We start from the raw sequence: 12,899 nt of genomic DNA, 5'->3' as shown, positions 1-12,899 counted from the left end.
AACTGAATGGTTGCTTCTCCATCTTTCTCCTCTCTCAACCTTCATTGGAAAAATGGGGAGATAAAGGTTTCTTTTTACCTGAACTATTCAATAGCTAGATTAGGATATAGAGTGACCCCTTTTATTTTGCAGGGGATCCATTCCATTTGCATATGTTCAAGCTCCATTGGCTTGAATATAGACACTGGAGTGTACAGGCATGCGCCACTGGCATGCACCCCAATCATTCTTCCTCCGTCCCTCGCACATAAGCGAAGTCTGAAGACTGCAAGAACGGAGAGAGGACTGTAGTTTGTATATATTGATTAAAGCCATCAGTAAACTTTTGTTTTAAAATACAAGCTACATGATTGTTGATTTTGAATTAGTTTCAGATCTTAGGGAAACAGACAAGAACACATTTCTGCTACTCTAATTTAAAGGTAGAACCTAACAGGCTTGGCTTTTATATTTTTGATATTCAAATATTTTTGTTTCCTTTACAAAGGCTGAGGTCTTAGGAAACTTAAAGTACCCTACATATCATCGCACTAAAAAAATCAACAACTGAATGACCCCTGGGATTTGTGGAGCTGAGCAACATCAAAGTATAGCTAAGAATGGCTGGGCAAAAGTTATTAATGAGGAGAAACACATAAACTTACTATTTTCAGAAGAGAAGCCCTGACATTTATGTATTGTAGGTTAATCCAGTAAAGATTAAAAATAAATGTTTAAAAATTCATACAAGACATCAAATTTAAAATTTCAATTTGACATCATGGTTATCTGCACAAATTTCTCTTGCATCTCTCACATCAATAATTTTCATATCAGAGAGAATCTGGGATGAGGAGAAAAGTGCCCGGCTGGAATAAAATGCATATACAGTAATATCAAGCTGCCTGTATGATAATTGGGCAGCTTCCAGTAAGTACAATGATAGATTTATTGATACATCCAGATTGTGTCTTACATTCCCTTTTTTCAGCAGCTGTTTTAGTAAAATATTCATTGCCTTAATTGGCCTGTTTCTGTTATAAATGCATCCAGATAGATATCTGGATGAGAATAACCAGGTGCCAAAAGAGTTGTTCTCTCCTGTCTGGTACAGAACGTAGTCTCCTTGTTCCTATGCCTCTTAATCTCATTTCCCCATATGGAATACAACTGTGAAGACCTACACTTTAATATGGATGTGTGTAACACTATGGCACAGCGCTATTAAAGCTAGTTAGCTCCAAACTAATCTCAATAGCCACTTATCCATGTTCTCTTTCTCCCCTTTCATCCACTCTTGGAGTTACTTCTCCCAACAAACACATGGGGTAAATTAGGCTGAGAGACAGTGCCTTGCCTATTTAACTGGCAAAGGCTGCTGAGCATTGCAATCAGACAGCATCTGGAGGACTGCTCTGGTCACTTCTCCACATTAGTGTGCTGCAAAAGACAGCAGACAAACTACTATGTTTAGACACAAAAGTATATACCCTTAAATTATCCCAATTTGGCAGCGACGGTCCCAATTAATCTTCTGTCATTCCATTTTTCAGGTGCTTTTGAAATGTCCCAGTTCTCTCTCTTCCTCTCCCTTCCCCCTTTGTCTTCAGTAGTAGTATGTACTAAAATTTATTCAGTCATTGACCAATACAAAAATTGATAAAATAATAATTGCACAGTACAGATATTAACAAATTTTAAAACAATTTCAAATACAATTTCAGATCGGCTATAGACATTTCAGTTTCCATCAACCAGTTGAGGGCGTACTTTGCATACAATATAGCAAAATTTTGCTATCTTGTGATCAACATTTGGTTTCTGATTATCCAGAAGATACCATAAATAAAAAGTGTCAATATAACCAGGGTATTTATTTAGGAGAGGAGTAATCAACTGATGGCGAATGTCTTTATAAAATTGACAGTACAAAAGTACATCTCTGTCGTTTCAATACCACCATCATCGCACTGGCAGAGCTGAGATTCATAAGATGTTTTCCTATCTTCCTTCTAGCACTGCTGTTGAGAGAGCATTAAATCAAGCTAAAGATAAAGCTCTCCTAAATTTAGGTATTGTAACATGAAATAGGTAAGAAGCTGGAGAAGAGACCAACGTTTGATTATCCTTCAATAGTGCAAACTGAGTTCAGAGTACAAAAGTAGTTTGCACTCATCACAGCAATGGGAAAAGGAAAGGTATTTTAATTTGAAAATATGTTCTGACTTTTTTTTTAAAGAACTACATTAATTTAAAAATAGTTGTGTAAACTAAATAATGGTAACTAGGGATTAAATGCATATTATGCAAGTCATCCTATTATGTTTTACTAAAGCTTAATGCAACATGATTTCTCTGCAAACCTGTAGAAAAACTGTACTTCAGATTACTTCAAATATTTGTTTTTGTTGTTGCCTTCAAGTCATCTCTGGCTTGTGTTAACCCTAAGGTGAACCTATCACAGGGTTTCCTTGGCAGGTTTCTTCGGAGGGAATTTGCCATGGCCATCTAAGGCTGAGAGAATGTGACTTGCCCAAAGACACCCAAGGTACTTCGAACCCTGCTTTTCAGAGTCATACTTGAAATATGTTACTATCAAAAACTGAGGCCCGTTACAGACCGCCAAGAAGTGGCGGTCTGCTGCCGCTGCCGGTTGCAACGTCCGGGAATCACAGCAGCCAAACGGTGCGGTTCCCGGACGCTGCAGAGAAGGAGCGCGAAAATCATGCTCCTTCCTGGGCCCCGGAAGAGACACCGTGAGGTGCTAGTCACACACTCGCGGCATCACTTCTGGGGCACAGCGTGTGGACGCAGAGCATCCTCTATGTCAAAATGGCGGCGGCTGTGTGGAACGGCCGCCGCCATTTTGACGTAGTCATTACGTGCGAGGGGCAAGGCGCGTCAGGAAGCGCTGCCCCTCGCGCGCGATGACGGCGCCTCATGGGCCCGTCTGTAACACACCTAAGATTACTATATTTGCTTTTCTTTGTTGAAGAACTAAACATCTGTATGGTGTCAACACATGTGTCACTGTTGAGAGTTAATTTCCATACATAGCTGTAGATACACCAGAAGCGAGTCCTGCAGCATGCACAGTGTAAATGAGGGAGCCCTTGTGGTGCTGTGATTAAATGCCAGTACTGCAGCCACAAGGTTGCGAGTTCGATCCCAGGCAGGGCTCTAAGGTCCATTCAACCTTGCATCCTTCTGCAGGTCGCTAAAATGAGTACCCAGTTTGTTGGGGCAGTTAGCTTACACATTGTAAACAGCTTAGGGAGTGTTAAGTTCGCTGATAAGTGGTATAGAAATGTACTTGCTATTGCTATAAATGCATGGAAAGGCTCTCTTGTATTTGTACAGTATTTCAGTACACTCGTGAAGTGCTGGTGTTCTGAACGATTCTGCCATATCCTTTTCCTCAGATGCCTAAACTGTATTTAATTACTTATTTACTTACTTAAGTTATATGCTACCTGTCTCCCAAAATGGGACCCAAGGTAGCTTCCGAAAACAGCAAATGAAAAATGAAAAATGCTTACAATAATTTTTTTTAAAAAAAACACCTAAAATCGCTTCATTAAACACTATGAAAATACTTTAGAAGCCACACAACTTTTAAAAACAAATAAATCACACAAATAAATAAAAACCTTCCCTGCTCAAACAAATTGCTTAAACAAAAATCTTGAAGACTTGTATGGAAAGATAAGTTCTTTCAGATAGTCTGGACCTAAGCCATTTAGGTCTTCATAGGTGATGACCAAGCATTTTTGAATTGTGCCAGGAAACTAACTGGTAGCCAGTGAAACTGTTTCAACAAGGGAGTTAAATGCTCCCTATAACACATCCTGGTCAACATTCTGGCTGCTGCAGTTTGAACCCACTGAAGTTTCTGAACAGTTTCCAAAGGCAGCCCCAGATAGAGTGCATTACAGTAGTTCAAATAGGAAGTATCCAAGGCATGTGTCACCATAGCCAGATCTGCTATCTCAAGGAATGGGTGCAGCTTGCATACTAGTCTTAACTGTGTGAATGCACTCCTGCCTAGAGTTGAAACCTGGACATCCAGGCTCAGAGTTGAGGCCAGGAGGACACTGAAGCTGTGAGCCTGAGATTTCAAGGGGAGTGTAACCCCATTCAACACAGGCAGAGTCCCTATTCCCCAACCTGCTTTATGACTGACCAGGAGCACTTCAGTCTTGTCTGGATTAAGTTTCATTGTGTTTGCCCTCAGCTAGTTCATTGCTGACAATTGGCTCAATATCAAGACAGCTTTCTTAGAATCGAATGGAAAGGAGAGAAAGAGTTGGGTGTCATCCGCATACTAGTGACAGCACATCCCAACACTCTCAATGACCTCTCCCAGCAGTTTCATGTAGACATTAAACAGCATGGGGAAGAAAACAGAACCCCGTTGGGTCCCACAGGCCAACAGTTAGGAAGTTGAACAGGAGCCCCCCTCCCCCCAGCACCACCTTCTAAGCTCACCCCTCCAAGAATGACTGGAACCACTGCATAAGAATGCCCCCAAGTTCCATACCAGAGAGGCTGCCCTGAAGGATAACATGGCTGATGGCATCAAAAGCCACCAAGAGGTCTAGCTATGAATATTCTCCCTCAAAGAACATAATAAAGTTGGGCCTCCACATCTACGACTTTGTCATTGGCGGATTTGATTGTTCATGATTTGATTAATATGTTCTCTCTAGGAATCTCTAGGTCCTCCAGCATGACTGTAATCAATGTCCACCAGAGGCTGAGCTGGAAGACCTAGATATTTCAGGAAAGAACACTCTCTAGGCAATTGTAGGTCCTCCAGCACAATTTTATAGTCAATTTCTGGCAGATGTTGACCACAGAACTGGTCTATATAATGAACCAATATACTAGACCAACCACATAGTGGGTTTTTATTTGCAGTGTTTCCACTTTCATAATGGTCCTGTCTCTCTAACCCCAGTGAATATGGAGGGCCCACTGTACCTATGCAGGTTCATTGGGGGAGATACAGGCTTTCAGATAGTTTGGACTGAGATATATAAAACTTTATAACCAATGGTGAAGACGTTTGGAACTTTAGTCCAACAATATCTAGAGGGTCATCGCTGACATAGCCGAAAGTTGCTGAACAGGGAAGGGCAAAACAACAAAATGCAGGGTTTCCTCCCTAGCATTTTCTAGCAGTTTTTCAAGAAGGCCTGCCTCAGGCTTTGTGAATCCAGGGCCTAGAAAAGGGATGTCAACTATTTCCTTCAGATACCGATTGAGTGCAAGAACCATCATACAACACCACTGGCAATGCTGACCAGGGCTGAGGAGGTCCAGCATCATCTAGATGGCTAAACATCCCCTATCCTGGCCTAGAGAAGAACAGTTATTTGCAAAAGGGAATTACATACTGTAAACATTTCTCCCCCCCCCCCCAAATGATGAACAAATCAGAGCTGCTTCTTACCTGTTTCCAGGTGTGATACCTCTCCGCTTTTATAATCATATCAACAATCAAGGCGTGGTTGCTCCTGGAAGCTACAGCTAAAGCAGTCTTTCCTTGCTGAAAATGCAAACAGACTGATTCAGCAGAAGCAGACAAGAAAATTTAGGCCATAAGTGAGAAGCAAGAATCACTTAGCAAGTTCTATAGTTATCAGTGCAACTACCATACCTTCCAACTGTACTGATTTGCCAAGGGCAGGAACAGTGTAGAAGGGGGAATTTCAGCAGGTGTTGCTTGTCACACAACCAGTAACAAGCAGCACATGCTGAAATTCCCTCTTCTGCACAACCATTAGAGGTATAGAAGCCCTCTCCAGTTTTCACTTTAACAATTCTAAAATGTTTGTAGGCGCTGTTAACTTCATCAAATGCATTAAGTGTTACCTCTGTTGACAGGTTTACATATACAGTCAGCCCTTCATATCCACAGATTCAAGCATCCACAGCTTGAAAATATTTTTAAAATATATACATTCCAAAAATCAAACCTTAATTTTGCTGTTTTATATAAGGGACATGATTTTTCTATCCACTGTATTTAATAGGACTGGAACATCAACACATTTTGTTATCCACAGAGAGTCCAGCGGATATCAAGGGCCCACTCTACATACTTGAGTGGTTAGATTATAAACAGTAATAGTGATTGTTGTGTTCCTTCAAGTCATTTCTGATTTATGGTGACTCTAATCACAGAGTTTTTTATTTTGAGAGGGGGTTGCCTTTGCCTTCCTCTGAGGCTGAGAGATTGTGACTTGCCCAAGGTCACCCATTGGGTTTTCATGGTTGAGCAGGGATTGCTGAGGGCCAAAAAAGCAACCTCCTTGAAAAAGGTAAAATTCACTGCAATCTTAAAACATATAATTCAGACCTTTAGATGGCACATGTTTGTAAGTCAATAAGCAAAAGTCTCTGTTAACAGTCAGCGGCTGCCACTTTTATAGTACTGCATTCCAATCAATCTCCATTGTGTCAGCTGCTGACTGTTTTTATAATCCAAGTGCATCTCTGCTAGTGACAGTTTAAGGCCACACACGCTGTATACAACTTTACTGGGTTACCTCTGTAATCCTTTTATGTCAATGGATTTACACTGGGAACAGCTGCTCACAATGTTAATTCTTCCAGGGCTTCTATGTGCTGGGATTGTTTAAGCAGTGAGCCAGGGAAACTCATCAATAAAGAAACTCACAATAAAATCAAGCCAACTAGGAACTAGCACAGGAGGGATCAGGCAAAGACAAAATGTGCCAGCGTTTATTCAGATGGTGAAAATAATCCTGGTAGAATCTGGGTTGAATCTTGTTCAAATGCATTTCAGATGCATCCAATTAAGTTTAAAGGGGAGTTGCCAAAAACCTACTTAACCCAGGATAATCAGTTTCAAATTTTGTTTTGTTTTTTAGTTTTCCTAAAAGATTTGCATTGTTGACTGAGTGAACAACTGATGCAAAGAGACCCAGGATAAATCAGGATAAAACTCTGCATGATGGGAGCCATCTATAGAGAAGAGCCACTTATTCAAGCACTGCATTAGTTTGGGGTTGGCAAACTGCAGCCCTCCAGATTTTGTGGAACTATAACTCCTATCATTCTTCACCATTGGTTCTGTTGGCTAGAGCAGATGGAAACTGCAGTCTGAACGGCCACAGACACATCCTCCAGACCTGCTTTAAACAGCTTCATTTATATAAACAGCTTCATTTATACAGTGTGCCCATGTCATACACGGGCGCACTATATGCGGCTTTCAGCATACGCTGAAAGCTGCGTGGGAGCGCGCAGGGAGCAAAGGGTGGCACATCCCATTCACTTGAGCTCCATTCACTTGAACCACTGCGCCACCAGGGCTCCTATACTTTAGATCATTACATTCTCTTATATCTGAAAATATTCTATTAAGATGTAGGCTGTGGCAAATTTGCAGGTTCTAGATCAGAAAAGAAAAAGAAAAATTAAAAATATATAAAATACAGGCAATGGAGAGAAAAAAATCTTAGGACACTTGTACCAGTAAATATTGCTTTTACATCTGTGAACAAGAGCTGAGATTTAACTTCCCCGCTAAAAAAAGATCAACGTTAATTCAGTGCCAATGCCTTGGGCTGTGATTCTCACAGAAGTGAAATCTGTATCAGTGATCTATACATGAGGCCTAAACACCCTGAAGGCACCAGATCCCACCTGATTTTGAAAGCTAAGCAGGGCCAGGTCTGGTTAGCACTTCTGTAGGAATCACAAAGAAATACCAGATGCTGTAGGCTATATTTCAGAGGAAGGCAATGGCAAATCAACTCTGAGTATTCCTTGTCTTTGAAAATGCCAGGAAATTCATGCAACTTGAATGTACACATGCACACTTGTTACAGTGAGGAAAGTTGGTATAACGTCAATTGCTATGATTTCCAAACAGCCTCAATAGAAAGAAAATGCTGTTTGGATGAAAATCTCAACATAGCTGCTAGGTGGCTCCAAAAGAGTCAGAACAGGATAGAGTTTTTGTTTTTGTCTTTCAGAGCACAATTACTACTTTATATACATTCAAACTTACATATAAATCAAACACTGTATTTTATGCTTAGCCTTCCAGATAATAATTTGACTCAATGCCAGACTATTGCAGGTTTTAAGAAAAAGACCTTTATCACTGGCGTTGTACAGACCATGCAAATGCGCTGTGTTGGCACCGATCTTAGAGTTACAGACCGCGTGGCAACCACACAGTCCCTAACCCTAGCACGGCATGGTACTGTAACAGAGGTGGTGTTCTGTGTACACAGGCGCTGCCATTGTTACGTAAGCACTATGTGGTGTCCGCACATCACCGCACGTGACTTACGTAACAAGTGCGCCAGTGGCACACTTGTTATGTTGGACCCATGATGCAAAAAGAACCCGGTTTGGCAGCTGTGTCTTTCCTCTGGAGGAAACCAGGCCGCCCTTTTCAGGCGGTCTGCCCCACACCTTAATTAGGAATTTTTGAAAGGAGCAATTTGTTTCGCATACCAATACATGTAAAACAAATGTATCTTTACAGAAATATGAACAATAGAAAGTACCTTGTCCACAATGTTGAGGTCACAACCTGCCCTAAGCAGCATTTCAATTACTTCCACATTTCCGAGGTCTGCTGCCAAATGTAATGGTGTTTGATGTCTCTTTTGCAGAAGATGCAATAGTAGAAGAAAATATAGAAATGCCCCCATTAATACAAACATTTTGGGGTTGTTTTTATTTTAAACATACTATTCAAATCAAAGAACAGAACAAAGGCAATAATTGTTGGGTTTGATCCAGGTTGTATCTGAGTACACCCATGGAAATCAGTGAAATTTAAACCAGTCATGAGAGCCAGCATGGCATAGTGGTTTGAGTGCTGCACTAGGAACATTAGCACATAAAAGTATTTGAAGGGGTGTCACATTGAAGATGGAGCATGGCTGCCAATATCACAACTGTCCCAGCATCAATGTTTCATATTTGGGGACTAGCGCAACTGTGCGCTCATGGATGGGTTTCACCCCTCAATGAAAAGGGACATTTTAACTGCACTCAGGGGACACAGCAGCTACAGTTTTTATCAAGCATTGTTGCATGATAAATATAACCAAAGAGCTGCTTTTTTCTGGCTGCAAGCACAGTTTAAAATCTCCTGGGAGTAATGTCTTAGGATACCAGGGTTCAAATCCCCATTCTGGTATGGAAATCCACTGCAGTGACTCTCTCAGCCTCAGAAGAAGGCAAACTCCCTTCGGAACAAACTTTGCCAAAAAAATTCTGTGTAGCTTTAATGGTGGTCTTTCTCATCTACTTTAAAATTATGTAAATAATCTGTGGTAATTATTTGAATTTTAATACCTATGCTTCTTTTATTGTTGTATACTTAGATACTACTTTGTAAACCAACTAGAAATTATGCTATAGCTAAATAATTATCCCATTGAAAGTCAGTATGCTGTTTTCTAAGAAATTCTAGTCTAAATTGGAAGCTCTGTGTGAATGGATATAACTCTTCCCTTCTCTAAAGAAAGATGATAGATTCAAGCCATTGTATGTTCAGACATATCCCCACCCCCCCAGAAAAAAGTAACTACAGGTATTACATTTCTACATAATCTGTGTTATGTAGTGTGTTTTGTGTTTACATAAAAATAGGAAACTGGTTTAAACATACTAGGATACTTCCCACAGCAATGTTTGTTCCCACAGAACTTCATTGCCATTCTGGATAGAGCATATTCATGTTAATTATTATTATAGTTGGCCATTACATTTGACATGCTAGCTGTTACAAAGTGAAGTGGAAGAATGCCACTTGCTGAGATGAAAGCCATCCAGTACCTAAGAGTTGAATTCCTCAGAGCAGAGAGGTCTTGCCTCATTTCGTACAATGATCAACTAACAGAAGGGTGTGGGGATGTATTGTACATAAGAGGCCTATCATTTTAAGAATCTCTGCTTTCTTGCTCTCTCCCTGCCCAATAAACTGCATTTTTCAATCCCTGGGAACTGGTTCATCATGTCCACAAGCAAAGAGGCAAACACACTTGTTCTGTTCATTACATATGGAAAGCATCAGGCTGAGGAAACCTAGTTTGTTATGTAATGTCCTCTGCCAGGAAACACTGCGGAGAAACTCATGCTTTGAACAATACAATGCTGTTACTATGAAAGTCTGCTTAGGGTTAGAATATTTGGAATGGTTCTATCCACTTTCTTTCAGCAGCCGGTTATTTTACTCCATCATTTTAGCATTTTTAGCTTCAGTCTCTTCTGCAGTCCTGTAATGACCCAACATGCATTGCTGCTTTACTGATTCCAGTCCAGTACCGGAATTGATTCTGGGTCACTTAGCAGGGAAGTGATCCCTGCCCCAGTAACCCTGATCATGGTTTTATCATTCCCATGATAAAACAGCAATACGGAGAGGTTGCTGTGGGGAGAAAGAATGCTAATGGTGGCTATGACCATTGCTCTGCTACCACCATTATTAATAGAAAAGTAGCAACTAAGCAGTGCTGGAAAGTAACAAGGAACTATAGCTTTTAAGCAATGATCTGGGGTGGAGGCCTGGAGGAAAGTCTGTCTGTGGCCATGAGCTACAACATAGGTTGTGAACTCTTGGTTTAGACAGATTTGATCTAAGGTGTTATAACCTGCAAGTGTGTTTGAATCCAAAAAAAAAAAAAAAAATTCATTTGAAAACATCATCATAAAGTAAAGAAATGGGTCTGGCAGGAAATCTGACTAGAAACACACCAGGAAAATATAATTTCTCCATCTTATTCTTATAAATTGATAGGTCTAAAAGCAATTGTTATTCCTCAACCAGAGTAGACCCATTAAACCAAAGGAATTTATGTAAGTATTGATTTATCGCTTTGACTGAATAGGTTTATTCAAGTTGGGATTAGCAGTTGGATTTAGGTCATATAACTACACAAAAACAGAAAAGACAGCACTATTTTCCATTTTTAGATTATATGATTCTAAAGGAGAATTGCTCACCTGATCGACAGAGTTGATGTCATGACTGGCATCTATTAAACTATTTACCACAGGTAAGTTGTTTTTTATGATGGCCAAATGGAGAGGAGAATTCTTTTGCTGTGAACAGAGGAAAATATAAAAGCTATTGCTCTAAATATTCTTTGTTCCCCTGAAATATTGCTTGATCACTGGGATTGGGTGGTGGGGTGTCTTATGGGCAGAAGAAAGGCAGACTATTTCTGCCAAGGGAATTGTGTCTGCCAAGTGAAGTAGCAAACAATTTGTCATTTCAAAGCCCTCCCAATGGGGGTGTTTTCTTTCCTTCTTCTGTCCTGTGCTGGGCACCACAATTCTAGAAGGATGTTAAAAAGCTGGAACATGTCCAGAGGAGGGCAACCAAAATGGTGAAGAGTCTGGAAACCATGCCCTTTCAGGTATATTTAGCCTGGGGGAGAGAAGGTTAAGAGGTAACATGATAGTCATATTTAAATATTTAAAGGGATGTCGTGTTGAAGATGGAGTGAGTTTATTTTCTGCTGCTCCAGAAACTAGGACCCGGAGCAATGGATTCAAACTACAGAAAAAGAGATTCCACCTCAACATTAGAAGGACTTCCTGACAGTAAGCTGTTAGTGGAATATGCTGTCTCAGAGTGTAGTGGAAACTTCCAAAGCTCCTTTGGAAGTTGTTAAACAGATTCTGCATGGCCATCTGATGAGAGTGCTTTGATTGTGTTCACCTGCATCGCAAGGGATTGAATGGATGGCCCTTGAGGTTTTTCCCAACTCTATGATTCTACTATTCTTTTCAGCAGTTCTTAATGTTTTTTATCCTTCCCCACCACCACACTGATTTCAATAGTGGGAAAAATCAAATACGTATGTCAGTTCAGCATCCACACAGTTGAAGGGTACAAACCTAGTACATAAGAGCCTTAATGTCCGTGTATAGCCTATATTGCCTGTAACTCAATAAGTGTAGCATCATTTTGTAGTGCATGTGTAAGTTTTAAAGTTAGTTTGTCTACTGTGTCTTCAGCTCACTGAATGGTAGGCTCCATCTCCACTGCCAAAGTAATGCAGCTTGACACTGCTTTAACTGCCATGGCTCAGTGCTTTCGGATTCTGACATCTATAGTTGCTTGTGGCACCAGACCTCTCTCACAAAACTGCAAACTTCAGAATTCCATAGCATTGAGCCACGGCAGTTCAAGTGATTTTAAACTGCATTCTTTCTGCAGTGCAGATCCAGCCATGAAGGGAAAAATATCATAAGCTTTTTCGTGGTGCTTCGTTCTAATTTCAAAAGTAATTTTAAAGTATCTAGTTACTTCAAGAAAGGAAAGTGTTACTTTTAAAATAGAATATAGCAACTATAATAGTAATTGCCCCAAAATGATAACTGTAATTCATTAATTTTTTTAAAAAAATTGTCCAGGCTCTGCCTTTTGAACATGGGAGCTCATAAATTATTGTGGTGCAAAAGACAAAATGCTACCTTTAAATTAATCAGACTGAGGTTCAACTCTTAGCCTAGCAATAGAGTAAACTAGATGACTCAGGAGATTAATGCTAACTCCTACCATCTGGCTTTTGGACACAAACATGAAATAAACACCAGTCTAAGCTTTTTACAAGAAGAGTAGGATGCAAATAAGATAAAGGCCAGGATGCAGGATGCAGGATGTGAAAAATAGAGAATTATAGACAATTTGTGCATTTTGATGCAGCCTAAAACTTGGGGAAAAAACATGAATTAGAGTAAAACATAAAACAGTCATATAAACTAATATATATTCTCAGCCTTTGCTTTTTCAGAGAACATTACCAGATTTAAGCATGCTCTGGACCAATTCTGCAAATGAATTCTTTTTTTAAAGTTTGTTTTAATGTCAGCAATATACAGTTTGCCACTATTAGAAGCAGATTCTGTCTGCT

General features: G+C 40.1%; 1 protein-coding gene across 3 annotated transcripts in view; it reads right to left on the bottom strand.

Moving 5' to 3' along the window:
- Nucleotides 1–12,899, bottom strand: part of ANKDD1B (ankyrin repeat and death domain containing 1B) — a 44,546-nt gene that overhangs the window by 6,004 nt on the left and 25,643 nt on the right. For 2 of the 3 annotated variants that reach the window (XM_089494437.1, XM_089494445.1), the window contains 3 exons: nt 10,981–11,079; nt 8,532–8,630; nt 5,435–5,530 (listed from right to left, as the gene is read on the bottom strand). In XM_089494437.1, coding sequence (XP_089350563.1) covers nt 5,435–5,530; nt 8,532–8,630; nt 10,981–11,079 — 294 coding nt within the window. The remainder of the gene's footprint in view (nt 1–5,434; nt 5,531–8,531; nt 8,631–10,980; nt 11,080–12,899) is intronic. The other variant, XM_089494452.1, reaches the window with a different exon arrangement.

The sequence above is a fragment of the Sceloporus occidentalis genome, unplaced genomic scaffold (assembly GCF_023333645.1).
Source record: "Sceloporus occidentalis isolate IW3139 unplaced genomic scaffold, rSceOcc1.0.p SCAF_1, whole genome shotgun sequence".
Lineage (NCBI taxonomy): Eukaryota > Metazoa > Chordata > Lepidosauria > Squamata > Phrynosomatidae > Sceloporus > Sceloporus occidentalis.
The sequence above is the reverse complement of the archived record's forward strand: the minus strand, read 5'-3'. Positions and strand labels throughout refer to the sequence as shown.